The sequence below is a fragment of the Cupressus sempervirens genome, chromosome 3 (assembly GCF_028749045.1).
Source record: "Cupressus sempervirens isolate cs-2001-9-10 chromosome 3, ASM2874904v1, whole genome shotgun sequence".
Classification (NCBI taxonomy): domain Eukaryota; kingdom Viridiplantae; phylum Streptophyta; class Pinopsida; order Cupressales; family Cupressaceae; genus Cupressus; species Cupressus sempervirens.
This window is the reverse complement of record NC_143120.1, coordinates 740,876,115-740,898,518: the sequence shown is the minus strand read 5'-3', so window position 1 is coordinate 740,898,518 and position 22,404 is coordinate 740,876,115. Positions and strand designations below refer to the sequence as shown.

The window sequence follows — 22,404 nt, the reverse complement described above, 5'->3', positions numbered from 1 at the left end:
AATGATCTATGAATGGATTTGGCCAGTTGAGATTTCCCTTTCCTTGGTTGCAAGAGCCATGACATAAGTACTCCTTATACTTAACATCAAAAACTTTAGTCCCTCAACTTGTGTCTACATCTTAATATTGTATAGAATAATAGAGTTGGTGATATATGTATTTTTTCATTTTACTCAATGAAAGACGTTCAATTAATTTATCACTGATGGGGTTTGGGTACAAATTTTAGGCAAAGAAGTCACATATCATGCCTTAACAAGGAGTAGTTATGTTAGCATCTTGACTAGAATGGCCAACGATGACCTTTCAACATGAATAAGACTGCGCTATATAATTTATCAATATCTGGAAAATACCACACCTCACCTCATATCCAAAATTTTAAGCTTGTGCATTGGAGTAGAATTAGACTTTCTAAAAATCATAGTTGTGCACCAAGTTAAGAGTCATTCACTAGAACCAATAAGGCACCCAGATTCAGATTTAGTTATAGATACATACGATTAGGTGGAGTTTTGAATTTGTTTCTTACAATTTGGATTTGTTATAATGTTACAAGGTCATCACGATAGTAAATAAAATCATTAATCTTTATTGAAGAAGGATCATTATGTGTTCATTCCATATAATTGATAGAGGAAACCTTCTTAAAATTTTAAACATACTAAAGATGGTAATCGTAGTATGGAAACAAACCTCAAAGTTTAATTAAAGGACCATGCAATAATTGTTTACATTTCCACACCGTCTTTCCTTGCGAATCATGGTGTTGCATATTACATACTTCCTCTGAAATGTAAAGGATTGCCAATTATAATTCATGAAAAATGTCTCATTGTATTTGATGTCGGTTGATGTTGAGAAAAATATTTGTATTATGAAAAAATCAATTGTTGTTTAGATTTTAAACTGAAAATTGTACAAGAACAATGAGAAGTGTAGTTGTTGGATATTGGAAATGTGCCTCTTAGTTGAGATCAATGCTAAATTTGGCACTGAGTCTTGTGAAGGCAAGATCAAAATTAAGATTAAAATGGGTTAAGTTATAGGATGTTCTTAATTTTACTAGTTCTTATGGTGTTGTAAATGTTTCAGTAAATATTAGAGGTTGTGTTTATGTTTACTAAGAGTATAGCTATGATCTTATGATCTTGTGATCCCTTGTTTTTGAAGTAGTTGATAGCACACAAAAAAATGAGGGCCTGGCCCCAGACAATAAGAGGCTGAGAATTCAGCTGGAGGTTATCTAACCTATACCAACTTTAAACATCAAAAACCATAATATGCTCAGAGCCGAATTTTCATCAGCCACAGTCGTAGGATATCATTTAACCCAATTCAACCAATTGGAATACAACATGTATGTCCCTAGGGATCCTACAAACCCTATGAATGTATTTTGTTATGTAATAGGTCAAAATTTGTCATGGCATTCCCTATGACCCCTTTTTACCAATTATAACACATCATGTATGTCCCTAGGGATCTTAGGTGCCGTAGGAACATACATCATGTGTTTGAATGGGCCAAAATTTTGACCCATTAAATGATAGCATATGTTGATAGGGGTCCTATAACCCCTAGAAAAATATATCATGTGTTCAAATGAATCGAAAGGGGTCATAGAGTACCCCATGATCCCTTTCAATATATAATATGACAATATATGTTGTTAGGGGTCCTAGAAACCCTAAGGACATAAATAAAGTGTTTAAATAGGTTGAAAGGGGTCATAGAGTAACCTATGACCTATTTTGACCCATTAAATGATGACATATGTCTCTATGGGTGCTAGGACACCTAGAGACATATTATAATCATTTATATGAGTTGAAAGGCGTCATAGGCTAAGATATCCTATGACCCTTTTCGACACATTTTATTACAACATATGTCTCTAGGGGTCCTAAAATCCCTACAGACATATTATAATAGTTTATATGGGTTGAAAATATAGGATAACCTATTATCCCTTTCAACATATTTCATTACAACATATGTCTCTAGGTGTCATAGGACCCCTAGGGACATATTACAATTATTTCTATCATTTAAAAACGGTCATTGTATAACCTATGACCCATTTCCACACATTTCATTACAACATTAGTCTTTAGGGGTCCTAGGACTGCTAGAGATGTATTATAATCGTTTATTTGGATCGAAAGGGGTCAGAGGATAACCTGTGACCCCTTTCAACATGTTTCATTACAACATGTCTCTAGGGTTCCCAAGACTACTAAGGACATATTTTAATCATTTATATGGGTCAAAAGGGGTTATAAGATAACCTATGACCCCTTTCGACACAATTCATGAAAACATATGTCTCTAGGGGTCCTAGGAACCCAGGAACATATTATAATCATTTATATGGGTCAAAAGGGGCCCTTTTCGACACATCTCATGACAACATATATCTCTAAGGGTCCCAAGACTCCTAAGGACATATTAGAATCATTTATATGAGTCGAAACGAGTCATAGGAAAACCTATAACCATTTTTGACACATTTCACTACAACATATGTCTCTAGTGGTACCAAGACCACTAGGAACCCCCTAAGGACATATTATAATCATTTATATGGGTCAAAAGGGGTCACAAGATAACCTATGACCCCTTTTGACACATTTCATGAAAATATATGTCTCCAGGGATCTTATGAACCCTAGGGACATATTATAATCATTTATATGGGTCGAGAGGAGTCAGAGCATAACTTATGAGCCCTTTTGACAATTTTCATGGCAACATATGTCTCTAGAGGTCCTAGGATCCTTAGAGACATATTAGAATCATTTATATGGGACGAAAGGGGTCATAGGATAACCTATGACCCCTTTCGACATATTTCATTACAACATCTATCTCTAGGGCTCGTAGGACCCCTAGGGACATATTATAATAATTTATATGGGTCAAAATGGCCCACAAGATGTCCTATGAACCCCTTTGACACATTTCATTAAAACATATGTCTCTAGGAGTCCTAGGACCCCTAGGGACATATTATAATTATTTATATGGGTCGAAAGGGTTCATAGGAAAACTTGTGACCTTTTTTGACATATTTCATTACAACATATGTCTCTATAGGTCCTAAAACCCATAGGGACATATTATAATTATTTATATTGATCAAAAGAAGTCATAAGATAACCTTATGACCCCTTTCGACATGTTTCATGACAACATATGTATCTAGGAGTCTCAAGTCTCCTAGGGACATATTATAAGCATTTATATGGGTCGAAAGGGACCCTTTCGACAGATTTCATGACAACATGTCTCTAGGGGTCTCAGGACCCCTAGAGACATATTAGAATTATTTATATGGGTTGAAAGGGGTCATAGGATAACCAACAACCCATTCGACATATTTCATGAAAACATATGTCTCTAGGGATCATAGGACCCCTAAGGACATATCATAATCATTTCTATGATTTGAAAGGGGTCATAGTATAACCTATGACCCCTTTCAACACATTTCATTAAAACATATGACTCTAGGCATTTTAGAACCCTTGGGTGCATATTATTATTATTTATATGGGTTGCAAGGAGTCATAGGATAACCTTATGACTTCTTTTGACATGTTTCATGACAACATATGTCTCTAGGTCTCCTAAGACTCTTAGGAATATATTATAATCATTTATATTGGTCAAAAGGGGCAATGAGATAACCTGTGACCCCTTTCGACACATTTCATTACAACATATCCTTTTAGGGGAACATGACCCCTATGGACATATTACAATCATTTATATAGATCAAAAGAGGTCATAGGAAAACCTATGACCCCTTTCGACACACTTTATAATAACATATGTCTCTAGGGGTCCTAGAACCCTTAAGGACATATTATAATCATTTATATGGGTCAAAAGAGGTCATGGGATAACCTATGACCCCTTTCAACACATTTCATGAGAACATATGTTTGTAGGGGTCCCAGGACCCTAAGAACATACTATAATCATTTATATGGATCGAAAGGGGTCATAGGATAACCTATAACCCTTTTCGACATATCTCATGACAACATATGTCTCTAGGGGTCCTAGGATCCCTAGAGACATTTTAAAAATGTTTATATGGGTTGAAAGGAGTCAGGATAACCTATGAACCCTTTCGATACATTTCATGGCAACATATGTCTCTAGGGGTCCCAGGACAACTAAGGACATATTAGACTCATTTATATGGGTCAAAAGGGGTCATAGGATAACCTATGTCCCCTTTCAACATATTTCATTACAACATATGTCTCTAGGGGTCATAGGACCCCTAAGGACATATAATAATCATTTTTTTGGTTTAAAAGGGGTCATAGTATAACCTATGACCGCTTTTGACATATTTTATTACAGCATATGTCTGTAGGGGTCTTAGGACCTATAGAGACATATTATAATTGTTTATATGGGTTGAAAGCAGTCATAAGATAACCTTATAACCCCTTTCAAAATGTTTCATCACAACATATGTCCTGAAGGGTCTTAGGACTCTTAAGAACTTATTATAATCATTTATATAGGACAAAATAGGTCATAGGATAACCTATGACCCCTTTCGACACATTTCATGACAACATATGTCTTTAGGGGTCCCAAGACCCTTACAGACATATTATAATTATTTATATGGGTTGAAAGGGTTCATAGGATAACCTATGACCCCTTTCCACATATTTCATTACAACATATGTCACTAAGGGTCCCAAGATCCTAAGGGACATATTATAATCATTTATATGGGTTAAAAGGTGTCATAGGATAACATATGATCCCTTGCGACACATTTTATTACATATCTTCAGGGGTCGTAGGACCCCTAGGGACATATTATAATCATTTATATGGGTCGAAATGGGCCATAGGATGTCCTATGACGATTTTCAACACATTTCATTACAACATATGTCTCTAAGGTCCTAGGACCCCTAGGGACATATTATAATTGTTTATATGGGTCGAAAGGTGTCATAAGATAACTTATGACCCCTTTCGACACATTCCATTACAACATATGTTTCTGGAGGTCCTGGGACACCTAGGAACATATTATAATTGTTTATATGGGTCAAAAGCGGTCATAGGATAACCTATGACCCCTTTTGATACATTTTATGACAACATATGTCTGTAGGGGTCCTAGAACCCCTAGGGACATATTAGAATTGTTTATATGGGTCAAAAGAGGTCATAGAATAACCTATGACCCCTTTCGACATATTTCATGACAACATATGTCCATAGGAGTTCCAAGTCCCCTAGGGACATATTATAAATATTCATATGGGTTGAAAAGATTTGACACATTTCATAATAGCATGTCCCTAAAGGTCTTAGGACCCTTAAGGACATATTAGAATCATTTATATAGGTCGAAAAGGGTCATAGGATTACGTATGATCTCATTCAACATATTTCATTACAACATATGTCTCTAAGAATCATAGGACCCCTAAGAACATATTATAATCATTTCCATAGTTTGAAACGGGTCATAATATAACCTACATTTCATTACAACATATGTCTCTAGGGGTCTTAGGACCCCTACGGACATATTATAATTGTTTATATGGGTCGAAAGGAGTCATAAGATAACCTTATGACCCCTTTTGACATGTTTCATGACAACATATGTCCCTAGGTCTCCTACTACTCCTAGGTACATATTATAATCATTTCTAAGGGTCAAAAAGGGGTCATGGGATAACCGATAACCCCTTTCGACACATTTCATTACAACATATGATTTTATTGGAACAGGACCCCTAGGGACATATTATAATCATTTATATGGGTCGAAAGGGGTCATAAGAAAACCTATGACCCGTTTTGACACATTTCATTACAACATATGTCTCTAGGGGTCCTGAGACCCCTAGGGACATATTATAATCATTTATATGGGTAAAAAAGGGTCATAAGATAACCTATGACCCCTTTCAACACATTTCATGACAACATATGTCTCTAAAGGCCACAGGACCCTAGGAACATATTATAATCATTTATATGGGTCCCCTTTCAACACATTTCATGACAACATATGTCTTTAGGGGTCCCAGAACCGCTAGGGACATATTAGAATTGTTTATATGGGTCGAAAGGGGTCATAGGATAACCTATGACCCCTTTCGACATATTTGATTACAACATGTCTCTAGGGGACACAAGACCCCTAAGCACATATAATAATCATTTATATGATTTCAAATAGTTTTAAACACATTTCATTACAACATATGTCTCTAAGGGTCCCAAGACCCCTAGGGACATATTAGAATCATTTATATGGGTCGAAAGGGGTCATAGGATAACCTTATGACCCCTTTCGATATGTTTCATAATGACATATGTCCCTAAGATTAACAGGTCCCCTAAGGACATATTATAAATATTTATAACACATTTCATGATAATGTAAGGAAACTCAGGTGCGAAAACAACTTCCTACACTAATCTCTTAAGGAAAGTATGGTGCAAATCTTTTTTAAAAATTTCACTTACAGATTTGTAAACAACAACAATATTGCGGCCAACAATGCATACATAAAAATAGATAGAGAAAAAAACACATAACACAAAGATTTTCCAGTGGAAAAAAACCTTTGGGTAAAATATCCCCACCCCTCCAGAACCTGCACAATGTATTATCTTCAACAAAAGGTTACAATACACTTGTAGTGCAAGCTCAACAGTGACAATAGAAGACTCCAATAGCAACTCACAGTACCAACAATACACTCTCACGCATCACTACTCTTCATAACCCTAAAAAATGCTTATAACATGCGCTTCACTTTAGGGCTACTCCCAAAGATAAACTGTATTAGGGTTTTACCATTCTCCAAGAAAATAGGAACCCTAACCCCACTATTGGGGTAGAGTGTACAATACTCCAATTTATCAGTTGCCACATGTCTTCACCTATCATTTAATCTTCCTAACATAGCTCTTACGTGTCATAGGAATCTATCATAGCCGTTTTAGCCATGATCTCCTTACACACAATTCAAAATGTTGACACATCAACATTATTTGCAAGAAATACATTTTACAAAACAAATAATAAGAATAGGAATTATACAAGGTTGAGACACCTTATTCTTAATAGATAGCATATGTCTCTAAGGGTCCTAAGACCCCTAGGGACATATTAGAATCATTTATATGGGTTGAAAGGGGTCATAGGTCATCCTATGACCCCATTCGACATATATCATTACAACATTTGCCTCTAGGGATCATATGACCCCTAGGGACATATTATAATCATTTATATGGGTCAAAAGGGGTCATAAGATAATCTCTGACCACTTTTAACACATTTTATGACAACATATGTCTCTAAGGGTCCTAGGACCCCAGGAACATATTATAATTATTTATATGAGTCAAAAGAGGTCATAGGATAACTTTGACCCTTTTTGACACATCTCATAACAACATATGTATCTAGGGGTCCCAAGACCCTTAAGGACACATTAGAATCATTTATATGAATCGAAAGAGGTCATAGGATAACTTATGAACCCTTTCGATACATTTCATTACAAACACATGTCTCTAGGGGTCCCAGGACACCTATGGACATATTATATCATTTATAAAGGTTAAAAGGGGTCATAGGATAACCTATGACTCTTTTCGACATATTTCATTACAACATATGTCTCTAGGGGTCATAAGACCCATAGAGACATATTATAATATTTTTTGGGTTTGAAAAAGGTCATAGTATAACCTATAACCCCTTTTGACACGTTTCATTACAACATATGTCGATAGGAGTCTTAGGACCCCTAGGGACATTATAATCATTTATATGGGTTGAAAGCAGTCATAGGATGACCTTATGATCCCTTTCGACATTTTTCATGACAACATATGTGCCAAGGAGTCCTAAGACTCCTAAGAACTTATTATAATCATTTATATGGGTTGAAATAGGTGATAAGATAACCTATGACCTGTTTCAACACATTTCATGACAACATATGTCTCTAGGGGTTCGAAGACCCATAAGGACATATTAGAATCATTTATATGGGTTGAAAGAGTTCATAGGATAACTTATGACCACTTTCGGCATATTTCATTACAACATATTAGGGACATATTATAATCATTTATATGAATTAAAAGATGTCATAGGATAATCTATGATCCCTTTTGACACATTTCATTACAACATATGTTTCCATGAGTCATAAGACCGCTAGGGACATATTATAATCAATTATATGAGTCGAAATGGGCCATAAGATGTCCTATGACCCCTTTTGACACATTTTATTACAAAATATGCCTCTAGGGGTCCTAAGACCCGTAAGAACATATTATAATTGTTTATATAGGTCAAAAGGTGTCATAAGATAACTTATGACCTCTTTTGACACATTTCATTGCAACATATGTCTCTAAGGGTCCTGGGACCCCTACAGACATATCATAATCATTTATATGAGTCAAATAGACGCATTTAATGACAACATATGTCTCTAGGAGTCGCAAGACCCCTAGAGACATATTAGAATTCTTTATATAGGTTGAAATGGGTCGTAGGATAACCTATGACCCATTTTGACACATTTCATTACAACATATGTCTCTAAGGGACATAAGATCCCAAGGGACATAGCTTTGAAAGGGATCATACTATAACCTATGACCCCTTTCGACACATCTCACTACAACATGTCTCTAGGGACCCCAGGACCCCTAGGGACATATTAGAATCGTTTATATGAGTCGAAAGGGGTCGTACAGTAACCTATGACCTCTTTTGACACATTTTATAACAACATATGTCTCTATGGGTTCCAATACCCCTAGGGACATATTAGAATCATTTATATGGGTCAAAAGGGGTCATAAGGTAACGTATGACACTTTTCGACATATTTCATTACAACATATGTCTATAGGGGACATAAGACCTTTAGGGACATATTATAAGCATTTTTATGGTTTGAAAGGGTTTATAATATAATCTAAAGCCCCTTTAAACACATTTCATGACAATTTATGTCTCTAAGGATTCCAGGACCCCTAAGGACATATTAGAATCATTTATATGGGTTGAAATGAGTCATAGGATAACCTATGACCCCTTTTGACCAATTTCATTACAACATGTCTCCAGGGGTCCTAAGACCCCTAGGGACATATTATAATCATTTATATGGGTTGAAAGGGGTCATAGGATAACCTATGACCCCTTTAGACACATTTCATTACAACATATGTCTCTAGGGGTCATATGACTCTTAGGGATATATTATAATCATTTATTTGGGTCGAAATAGGCCATTGAATGTCCTATAAACCCTTTTGACACATTTCATTACAACATATGTCTTTAGGCATCTTAGGACCCCTAAGGACATATTATAATTGTTTGTATGGGTTGAAAGACGTCATAGGATAATTTATGACCACTTTCGACATATTTCATTACAAAATATGTCTCTAGGCATCCTAGGACACCTAGGGAGATATTATGATTATTTATATGAGTTGAAAGGGGTTATAGGATATCTTATGACTCATTTCGACACGTTTCAGGACAACACGTCTCTAGGGGTCCCAAGAACCCTATGGACATATTAAAATCATTTATATGGTTTGAAAGGGGTAATAGGATAACCTATGACCTCTTCTAACATATTTCATTACAACATGTCTCTAGGGAACATAGGACCCCTAGGGACATACTATAATCATTTCTATAGTTTGAAAGGCATCATAGTATAACCTATAACATCTTTCAACACATTTCATTACAACATGTCTCTACGGGTCCCAGGACCCCTAGGGACATATTAGATTCTTTTATATGGGTCGAAAATGGTCATAATTTTCAACACATTTCATTGCAACATATGTGTCTAGAGGTTCCAATAGCCCTAGGGAACCCCTAGGACATATTATAATCATTTATATGGGTTAAAAGGGCTCATAGAATAACCTATTGACCCTTTCAACACATTTCATGACAATATATGTCATTGGGGGTCCTAGGACCTTTAGAGACTTATTATAATCATTTATATGGGTCAAAAAATTTCATAGGATAACCTATGACCCCTTTCGACACATTTCATGACAAAATATGTCTCTAGGGGTCCTGGGACCCCTAGGGACATATTAGAATCATTTATATGCATCGAAAGGAGTCTTAAGATAATCAATGACCCATTTTGACACATTTTGCTACAACATATGTCTTGAGGTGACATAAGAGCCCTAGGGACATATTATAATCATTTATATGGATCGAAATGGGCCATAGGATGTGTTGTGAGCCCTTTTGACACATTTCGTTAGAACATGTCTTTAGGGTTCCTGCGATCCTTAGGGACATATTATAATTGTTTATATGGGTTGAAAGTTGTCATAGGATAACTTATGACCCCTTTTGACACATTTAGTTACAACATGTCTTTAGGGGTCTTAGGACCCCTAAGGACATATTATAATCATTTATATGGGTTGAAAAGGGTCATAGGATAACCTATGACCACTTTTAATACATTTTATGACAACATGTCTCTAGCGGTCCCAAGACCCTTAGGGACATTTTAAAATCATTTATATGAGTGGAAAGGGGTCACAGGATAACCTATTCCATGACCACTTTCAACATATTTCATTACAACATATGTCTCTGAAGGACATAGGACCCCTATGGACATATTATAATCATTTTTTTGATTTGAAAGTAGTCGTAGTATAACCTATAACCCCTTTCGACACATTTCATGACAACATATTATAATCATTTATATGGGTCGAAAGCAGTCATATGATAACCTTATGACCCCTTTTGACATGTTTCATGACAACATATGTCCCTAAGAGTCCTAAGACTCTTAGGAACATATTATAATCATTTATATGGGCCGAAAGGGGTCATGGGATAATTGATGACCCCTTTTGACACATTTCATTATAACATATGTTTATAGGGGTCCCAGGACCCCTAGGGACATATTATAATCATTTATATGGGTTGAAAGGGGTCATAGAAAATTCTATGACCCCTTTCAACACATATCATTACAACATATGTCTCTAGGGGTCCTAGGACCCCTAGGGATATATTATAATCATTTATATGGGTCAAAAGGAGTCATAGGTTATCCTATGACCTTTTTCAACACATGTCATGACAACATATGTCTTTAGGGGTCACAAGACCTTAGAAACATATTATAATCATTTATGTGGGTCAAATCGGGTCAAATAGGAAAACTATCTAACGTAATTTATTTATTTACCTTTTGAAGGACGCATGCCAAACCTTTTGTTATTTTATCTGGAAACATTTTCAAAGAACTCATGAAGAATTAGACTCAAATTTTGATTTACATTGTTTAATATTTCCCTTCAATAAAAATGGAAAACTAGTCAGAGTTTCCATGGGTGATCCTTGAAACCTCTTTCTTTCTTAACCACTATTCTTCCTCCTTTCGATGAGACCCTAATTATTTCAACTGAAATTAGAAATGTCATATCATTACGTTGAAAATACAAAGTTAAGAGATGAATTTTTTTGGACTCTAGTCCTTTCCAAGTTAATATGATTTACATCTTAAAATCACAAGATCGTAAAATATTATCTCTACTCTTAGTAAACATAAACATAACCTCTAATATTTATGGAAATAGTTACAACACCATAAGAACTAGTACAATTTAGAACGTTCTATAACTTAACCTATTTTAGTCTTTATTCGGATCCTGCCTTCACAAGACTCGGTACCAAATTCAGTAATGATCTGAACTAAGAGGCACATTTCCAATATCCAACAACAACACTTCTCATTGTTCTAGTATAATTTTCAGTTTGAAATCTAAACTACAGCTGATATTTTCATAATACGATGATTTTTCTCAGCAACAACCAACTTCAAATACAATGAGATATTTTTCATAAATTCTAACTGATAGTCCTTTACATTTCAGAGGATGTAACACACAACACCATGAATCATAAGGAAAGAAAGTGTGGAAATGTAATCAATTATTGCATGGCCCGTTAATTAAACATTGAGGTTTGTTTCCATACTATGGTTTCCATCTTTATTATGTTTAAAATTTTAAGAAGGTTTCCTCTATCAATTCTATGGAATGAACACAAAAGCCTTCTTCAATAAAGATTGATGATTTTATTTACTAAATTTCCATTTTCTGAATCTTGATAAGTTAGCAGTGCGGCCATTTTAAAATACCAGCAGATTCAGTGATAGTTCAATAAAGGAGAGGATGGAAGAGAGATTAAATAAGTAGAAAATCAACGCTCAATGCTCTAGGTTAACGTTCAAAATTTTGTGATATTGCTTTGTTAATGCATGTTTCCTAATCATGAGGTAGATTTCTTATTTTTAAATGTCCAACCCTCTGTATTTACTTATCAAAATTTCTTCTTCGTCCATGAGGAATGCTATTGTATACAATCTCATTATCAAAGCATGCTTATTAGTAATCTAAGAGAACTTCATTAGGAACTTAAATATCTTTTGCTCTGACTCTTGTGTACGACATGTGAATATGTCTAAATATTGTATTTTAAAGTTCTATTAGTTTTGAAAGATAATTATTGCACATTCTTCATGATGCCTCATAGTACCATGTTATGTCAGGAGGGTGTTGCTTCTAGCATTCATGAATAAATAAATATTATTAAATTTTCTCTTGCACTCTTTATACAAATTTAGAATACTAATAACTTGAATTTTTTGTTTTGTATTTTAGGTTTCATAGTTCCATTTTGGATAATCGTAGTTAAGATCTCACTGAGTAAATTGAATGAAATTGGTTCACACTATCAGATCATATGCATGAAACTAACGTGAGACATGCTTAGTTTATTATTTGAAACTTAAGACAACCTAACTTACCTCCTAGATCAGTTAAAAATATCTTTATAATCTTCAAATTTTTATTGATCGATCACCAAATATCATTGGCAAAGATGAACGCTTCTACAAGTAACGTATATTCTTCATATTCAAAAGAAGACAAAAACTGAATACAAAACCCATTTAATTCTATCGTCCTTATCCCATAGACTTTGGAGAGTTCTGTATCGTGGCTTCTTTTTATAGTTTTCAATTTGTAGGTAAACAGGGAATTTGATTTTTTTCATTTACAAATGCCAATACTAATCGCAACCAAAAGAAATTAGACCGATATATTAAATGTGATACTTTGTCAGTCTTACATGATCCATTAAAAAGCACTAATTTTTTTATTTTATTTTTAAAAAGCAGTGTATCTTACAAATTTTAAGCTATGCATCATAGAAGATATATGAAATAATATTTTTTACCCTATTCCTAATTTCTCTTTTTCATTGTCACGGGTTTATTTCATTTTGAAACAAATCTAACTTGCATTTGATAGCATTTTTAATCTACAGTAGCTTCATGCAACAATCTATTTTTCGCAATGATTTTATAATTTCTTAAAAGATATACGAATAATATTTTTTACCCTATTCCTAATTGCTCGGTTTAGCTCATTTCGAACTAAACCTAACTTGAATTTGATAACAGAAATCAAATTTGTGATTCGCTTGCATATATATAAAATCGATTGAAAATTTTAGTCTTTATTTAGTTTATCAAATCTTCACTTTCTATTGTTGTTCATAATTTAACACAATGCTAATTGTGATATAAATCTTTCTTGTCATTTGTATAAATAGATATAAATAATTTTTTCCTCTCCACGTGACATTCTGGTTTTAATGAAGAATAATTTTGGACACCTGAATAATAATGAGAAGATAGCGGAGGAGCTGAGCAATGACCTTAAAAAGATCGTATTACCCACTTTCCATGGTTTCGATGGTAAGGATGATGCTGAGAAATTAATCATCTTCATGGTAAAGTACTTTCGTGTTCATCACCTTTCGGCATAGTCTAGGGCTTTATGGGTTGCATTTCAGCTGATTGGTGAACCAACTATGTGGTGGAACAGCCACAATTAAGGGCCGAGAGGAAGTTGTGACCAGGACAAATATCTTGGGAATACTTTTTTATCTCTTTTCATGAAGCGATTGTTGCATCTGTTATTTTATGAGACAGACGTAGCTGAGTTTCAAAACTTGATTAAAGGGGTCATGGCAGTGACCAAATATCAGGAGCGATTTTGTTATTTGTGAAATATGTTCCATAGTATTTGTAGGATGAGCATTTTAGAATGGATATTATAAGTTTGTATTGGGATTACATCCCCAGACTGGATCTGTGGTCAAGATGCATGAACCAGAAACCATAGAATTCTTTTCACACAGAAAGATGTTCCTTTAGGAAAATAAACTTCTGTTGAGAATGCAACGAGCAGCTCTAAAGAGAGAATTTTTATTGAATGGTACGAAAATAGTATTCCTATGTGGTCTACCTTTCCTTTGTTTTATTTTTATCGAATCGATCACAAAAAATTAAGCTCAAGGAGCTTAGGCGAACATCTTCTGAATGTAGTCCACGAGCTCCTGGGTGATGCGGAAGGCCTTGCTCAATACGGAATCGGGGAGAGGGGGATTCGCCGCAAACAGAGAATTAGCAATTGTCTGGGTTCCCGGGAGCTGGCTGCTCAAAGCAGAGATGGCGACCGCATTCTCTTTCCCCACATTCTGCTGGAAATGCACGAGCGCCTTGGGGAAGACGAACACGTCTCCCTTCTCCAACGTCTTGCTGAAGAAGGTGTTGTTGGTGTCAATAAACCCTACAAAGAGCTCGCCTTCCGCTAGAAAGAGAACCTCGGTGGCTCTGGGGTGGGTGTGAGGAGGATTAAGTCCACCCACTGCGTAGTCGATGCGGACCAGAGATATTCCCAACGTGTTCAGCCCCGGTATCTGCATTACGTTGGCAGGGGTCACGATGGAGCCCACTGCATTGTCGGTGTTCCCCGCCTGCCCAAGCCCCCCGAAGAAGAAGTCCTCTGCTGATACTGCCATTGCCTCCTTGCACACGAACCCGTTCACCAACACTGTGAAAAACAATCATATAATCAGTACCTAGATTTCTAACGAGCACATGCAACCATATAATCAGTACCTAGATCTCTTATTATCTATAATGTTATTCTCTGCTCACCTTTGCTTTCGTTGTCTGCAACGCAGAAATCCTGCAATGGATCGGAATCCGCTGCCACGACGCCTTTGCCGAAACAACATATCAACAGAACAAGCCGCAGCGTGAGGTAAATCATCCTGCTACCCATTATGACAGGAACACAGAGAGACTGATGTGAATAAACAGCTCAGGATGTGGATAATTGAATTGAGTACTATTGCAAGCCCATTTGCATGCTTTATATACTCGAAACGTTAACTGATCCTCAAGGACTCATTCATTCTTACCTGACGATCAACCCACCTGCTACCGCGGATATACTCTTATATTCTTTTATTATGGTTGAAATCTTCTACGTTGAGGTTCCTGAAAGCCAATATTATGTATGCTATTGCTCCCTCGTAGAATTGGTAAACTAGGGAAATTGAATGATGTATTTCAAACACAGATGACTACTTCGCAAGGGTTCATTCATCTTGACTCCGTCTATTTTACCCCGTTCTTCCAATATGATGAGGTACTTCCACAGGGATTTCCAACGTAAGCCCTACTGCATACGGTTACCTCCACATTAATTTAATAAGACCTAATAACTAAATTGAAAATCACAAACAACTACTGCATCGATTTAAAGATATCTAATGGATGATATTAGTTATTTACATAATAATTAATTATGTATTAATGTTTAATATCAGATCAGAAACAACCACTCCATTTGCAAATATATTATTTATATAATAATTAATTAGATATTCATTTTTACATTTTAATTAAAATAAATATGATTTTTATATTAGTTCTTAAAAATAAAGAAATTAAATTTCATTCCATCACTTTTAGCATTAGCTTTCTTTGATTTAACTACAATCCTATTTTAAACAACTTAATTATAAATTGTGTTTTATAATTATTTGGATTTTAAATAATTAGGGATGGAAATGATTTTCTTTTAGTTGTCTGTAACATATTTAAAATTACATGTTACATATCTAATTATTTGTGAGTTTTCTATAAGTATGTTTTTAAAATCTACATGTAAAATACTTTCGAAGCACTTCAACAAAATTCTCATAACTATTAAAACATTGAATATTAGTCTTAAACTTTATTTCTAAAATTTGCAATTTGCAATTGATTACATTAGTATACTTAAATTTGCATATTGTCTTTATTCTTGGCATTGGTCGAATCTTGTATTACTTATATTAAATTGAATGGAAAATTGTGTTTGGCTAGTCTTTGCAATTGAATGACTAAGACTTGATCTTCTAACCTTGCGATATACTAGCTATTTGACGACTTGACATTCTATGGTATTGGAGATAAGCTTAAACACTAGGACCTCGGTCTACGTTTTATAAGTTGCATACTTATGTTTGGTACAAGAATTGAATACTCGCCATGAAGACCACAAATAATAATCAGGAAGGAACTAGTAAGAATGATGAGCTCAGTCTGAATCAAAGCCAAGACCATATTTTAGCACTTCTAACCTACTGTGGAAACCTCCTCTGGGAGAAGGTTGAACCATTGGATCACCTTGAACAAGATCTAAGGGGTGCGTAGAATGGAGATCAAGTATTAGAAGCTGTCAGAAAATTTGAAGAGGATAGGAGAATTGAGGAACAGTTTAAAGGAAAATTTTGATGAGGAGAATAATTTTGGACCCCTGAATAATGAGAAGATAGCAGAGGATTTGAGCAAGGACCTTAAAAAGGTCATATTACCCACTTTCGATGGTAAGGATGATGCTGAGAAATTAATCATCTCCATGGAAAAGTACTTTCATGTTCATCACCTTTCAGCACAGTCTAGGGCTTTATGGGTTGCATTTCAGTCGATTGGTGAATTAACCACATGGTGGAACAATTAATGGCTGAGAGGAAGTTGTGACCAGGACAAATGTCCTGGGAATAAATTTTTATCTCTTTCCATGAAGCGATCATTGCCTCTGTTATTTTATGACACTGACGTAGCTAAGTTTCAAAACTTGATGTACAAGGGGTCATGGTAGTGACCAAATACCAAGAGCAATTTTTTCGTTTGGTGAAATATGTTCCTCGATATCTGTAGGATGAGCATTTGAGAACAAATATAAGGTTGTATTGGGATTACATCTCGAGATTGGATCTGTAATCAAAATGCATGAACCAAAAACCATGGAATTCGCACATCGAAAGATACTGCTTTAGGAGGAGAAACTAAAAACGGTAAATGCAATCACAACTTCAGAGAGAAACCACAGTCCTCAAGGATTCAAGAGGAAGTTTCACAATAATGCACCAAGGAATATCAATAACACTTAGAATCAAAATATGAATAGAGACGAATACACTAAGCTAAACCCCTTGGACTAGAAAATCATTTTTGAAAAAACTATGTTTTTAATGATTATTATTTTAAAAACTTCAAATAATAATATTAAATAAATCATATATGAATATGAAAGCCTCATTATAGGGTTTATATTATTTGTCTCTTGGTTTAGTCAAAAAATTATTTTAAGAAAACTACATTATTATCTTTAAATAGAATTGATTTGGAAACTAGGGATTGGTGGGCCACTGAAACCTATATAAAACACCAAATTCGTTACAAAAGAATAGAAAACATAAGCTTAGCAAAGGAAACAAGCTCTCAGTGTCGATCCCTAAGGTTTTGAAAGGAACCAAACACCTTGTGGGGATTTTAAAACGACCCCCCGATGACTTCTCAACCAATAACAAAAACTAACTAGAAAGTGCCCATAAAAATTGATAGCATGCCTTGCTCTAGTACCACTATAAAGAAACCAGAAACAACAATACCCATTTAAATAAATAAAAATTCATCATTCAATAACAGATCGAAAAGAGACCAAACCAAGAGGGGGACATGCTCTAAAAATGAAAGCATACAGAGACAAAACTAAAATAGCTCTATGGCCTCAAACTAGAGAACATGTTCTCCACCTCCGCCAGGCTTCCTTGCCCAACATTCATCTAACCACCAAACCACTTGAGCTCTAGAACCAACACACCTCCAGAGAATCAACAGCCAAGAAGTAGTCATAAAAATAGGACATCTCCCAACTGTAAGAGGGAAAAGCTCCACTACACAAGGAAAGAAGCTCAGATGGATAGAATACAAGCCAACAAATGACCTTAGGGAACTGCCAGAGTATTCTCCTAGAGGGATCAAACATCTGCAAGAGCAACCAGAAACCACCAAAGGCTAAGTCCCCAAAACCTGAAGAGGTTCTCCAAAGAAATACAACCAACCCCCTTCAACATCTTGCATGACATGGAAAGAGCCATACTAAAGGACACAAATCTCGTTTTCATTGTCACGGGTTTATTTCATTTTGAAACAAATCTAACTTGCATTTGATAGCATTTTTAATCTACAGTAGCTTCATGCAACAATCTATTTTTCGCAATGATTTTATAATTTCCTAGAAGATATATGAATAATATTTTTTACCCTATTCCTAATTGCTCGGTTTTATTGTCACCGGTTTAGTTCATTTCGAACTAAACCTAACTTGAATTTGATAGCAGTTTTAATCTACACTAGCTTCAAGAAAAAATCTATGAAATTTTGCAATAATTTAATAATTTCCACTATTGATAACTATTTACAATCAATGATCTACGAAGGTGAATATTACCACATGCCGAGCAGGAACTGGGCATTTTACCACATGTGAACCTTGAACTAGTCTCACCATTTGACATTTTTTATGCTGCCATGAAATGTACTCTACAAATGGTCACCTATCAAGAATTAAATAATTAATTTCTAGGTGATTATGGGGCAAAAGTACAAAATTGTGTCACCTTTCAAGCTGAGTTATCAAAATGATTGAATTTGAGTATTTCTCTCTAAAAATCAATTTTGTTCAAACATATGATCCAGATAAATTCATCATAGCTAAGCTATATATGGTCTCACACTTTTCCAATTGGAAATTCATATTTTATACTAGTTTGTATCCAATTACTAAAGAAATAAAAGTATTTCAGAAAACTGACGTTTCAATAACTCTTACTATTTTTTATGATATTTTTTTAATAACCTATAGAACACCATTTTACAGAGCTCAAAGTCAAGGATATTCTCATATAGAGTTTTTAACTTATTTTAATTAGATATATCATATTGTAATTAAAAATTCTACAAGCATGTATTTTAACACTCAAAAATATGTCAATTTTGAGAAAGAAAAAATATTAAATCATATTAAAAATTTGAAAATCATATGATGTTCTAGAGGAGAGAAATTCCTCTTCTAGAATGTATAATTTTTCTTCTAGTTAGAATAAATTTGTTTTGAAAAATGTGGTGGGAGATGGAAGCTATCGATTTTAGGTGAGTTGAAATTTGAATCATTATAAAAGAGAAAATATAGGTCTAAAGACAATTTTATTTTTTATTGTTCTAGCTATGTATGTTATCTATAACATAGTCTGAGATCAAAGGGAAATGAGTTTATTTCCATATAGTTTTTTGGTGGGAACTAGACCCCTAATTTTCATCATTTTTCAACACCTAAAACATCGATTCTTATTCCAAATAATTATAAAAAATTACAATCCTAAACTTCATCCATTTCTACACATTTCATTAGTTTACTTCATTTTCAAATTCTCAATAATAATACCATGCTTATGTCATTAAAGGTGAACAGTCATACTTTCGTTAGCACTTTCCTTTACAAAAGGGTGACACGGGTTTGTGCTTTTACCCTATGTTGATGTGTTGATGTGCAGAAAAGTAAAGAAAAGTAAACTATGAGTTGTTGATCCCTCTCCCTTGGTATACCATTAAAATGATGCAAATGTTAAGTATATACTTAACATCAAAAACTTTAGTCCCTCAACTTGTATCTACATCTTAATATTGTATGGAATAATAGAGTTGGTGATATATGTATTTTTTCATTTTACTCAATGAAAGACGTTCAATTAATTTATCACTGATTGGGTTTGGGTGCAAATTTTGGGCAAAGAAGCCACATATCGTGCCTTGATAAGGAGTAGTTAAGTTAGCATCTTGACTAGAATGGCCAGTGATGACCTTTCAACATGGTTAAGACTGCGCTATATAATTTATCAATAACTGGAAAATACTACACCTCACCTCATATCCAAAATTTTAAGCTTGTGCATTGGAGTAGAATTAGACTTTCTAAAAATCATAGATGTGCACCAATTTAAGAGTCGTTCACTAGAACCAATAAGGCACCCAGATTCAAATTTAGTTATAGATACATACAATTAGGTGGAGTTTTGAATTCGTTTCTTACAATTTGGATTTGTTATAACATTACAAGGTCATCACGATAGTAAATAAAATCATCAATCTTTATTGAAGAAGGATCTTGTGTTCATTCCATATAATTGATAGAGGAAACCTTCTTAAAATTTTAAACATACTAAAGATGGTAACCGTAGTATGGAAACAAACCTCAATGTTTAATTAAAGGACCATGCAATAATTGTTTACATTTCCACACTGTCTTTCCTTGCGAATCATGGTGTTGTGTATTAAATACTTCCTCTGAAATGTAAAGGATTGCCAGTTATAATTCATGAAAAATGGCTCATTATATTTGAAGCTGGTTGACGTTGAGAAAAATCATTGTATTATGAAAAAATCAGTTGTTGTTTAGATTTTAAACTTAAAATTGTACAAGAAAAATGAGAAGTGTAGTTGTTGGATATTGGAAATGTGCCTCTTAGTTGAGATCATTGCTAAATTTGGCACCGAATCTTGTGAAGGTAGGATCAAAATTAAGATTAAAATAGGTTAAGTTATAGGATGTTCTTAATTGTACTAGTTCTTATGGTGTTGTAAATGTTTCATTAAATATTAGAGGTTATGTTTATGCTTACTAAGAGTACGGCTATGGTCTTATGATCTTGTGATCCCTTGTTTTTGAAGTAGCTGATAGCAACCAAAAAAAAGGAGGCCTGGCCCGAGAGAACAAAAGGCTGAGAATTCAGTTGGAGGTTATCTCTCAGTTATCTAACCTATACCAACTTTGAACATCAAAAACCATAATATGTTTAGAGCCGAATCATCATCATCCACAGTACTTAAACTGCTATGCATAGTAAACTAGATAATAAACTAGCAACATTTGAAAACAACACTGCTATTGGTCCAAGTAATCAACATATTCCTAAAACCCCATGGGGTGCAAAGTTCAGAAACATAATCATAAAAATAGTAAAAAAACACAACAGAGCCTGGACTAGATTCCCTCTTCCTTCTCTTGGTTCCCATTCTTCTGCTCCTCAAGTGCTTCCCTTGTCGAGTCCTCCTCCTCCACTTTGATTGGTTTGTCCAGGAAGTTTTCTACTTTGGTCAAAAGTCAAAATTTATGGTAGTAAAATGTTCTATATAAAGTCAATCTGGAATGGACAAACTTAGAGTGCCAATATTTTACACAGATAAGATGGTTACAAGTAATAATGATATCTTTATAAGAGATATGACAAAAGATTTCCTTACTTGGACCTTGTTGGCTATCAAAATTTTGTGATATTGCTTTGTTAATGCATGTTTCCTAATCATGAGGTAGATTTCTTATTTTTAAATGTCCAACCCTCTGTATTTACTTATCAAAATTTCTTCTTCTTCCATGAGGAATGCTATTGTATACGATCTCATTATCAAAGCATGCTTATTAGTAATCTAAGAGAACTTCATTAGGAACTTAAATATCTTTTTCTCTGACTCTTGTGTACCACATGTGAATATGTCTAAATATTGTATTTTAAAGTTCTATTAGTTTTGAAAGATAATTATTGCACATTCTTCATGATGCCTCATAGTACCATGTTATGTCAGGAGGGTGTTGCTTCTAGCATTCATGAATAAATAAATATTATTAAATTTTCTCTTGCACTCTTTATACAAATTTAGAATACTAATAACTTGAATTTTTTTTTTTTGTATTTTAGGTTTCATAGTTCCATTTTGGATAATCGTAGTTAAGATCTCACTGAGTAAATTGAATGAAATTGGTTCATACTATCAGATCATATACATGGAACTAACGTGAAATAGCTAGATTTTCAATAAAAAGAGGTAATTGTAAGACTATTATGTAGTAAAGATGCAAATCGGGATGGAACCTGAGACATGCTTAGTTTATTATTTGAAACTTAAGACAGCCTAACTTACCTCCTAGATCAGTTAAAAATATCTTTATAATCTTCAACTTTTTATTGATCGATCACCAAATATCATTGGCAAAGATGAACGCTTCTACAAGTAATGTATATTCTTCATATTCAAAAG

General features: G+C 34.4%; 1 protein-coding gene across 1 annotated transcript; it reads right to left on the bottom strand.

The window, feature by feature from the left end:
* Window positions 1-14,492: 14,492 nt before the first annotated feature.
* LOC149568950 (putative germin-like protein 2-3) lies at window positions 14,493-15,259 on the bottom strand. The gene is made up of 2 exons (XM_089817660.1): window positions 15,133-15,259; window positions 14,493-15,025 (listed from the first exon to the last, which is right to left on the bottom strand). Exons 1-2 carry the CDS (start codon window positions 15,257-15,259, stop codon window positions 14,493-14,495), a joined length of 660 nt encoding a protein of 219 aa, XP_089673786.1.
* Window positions 15,260-22,404: the final 7,145 nt, after the last annotated feature.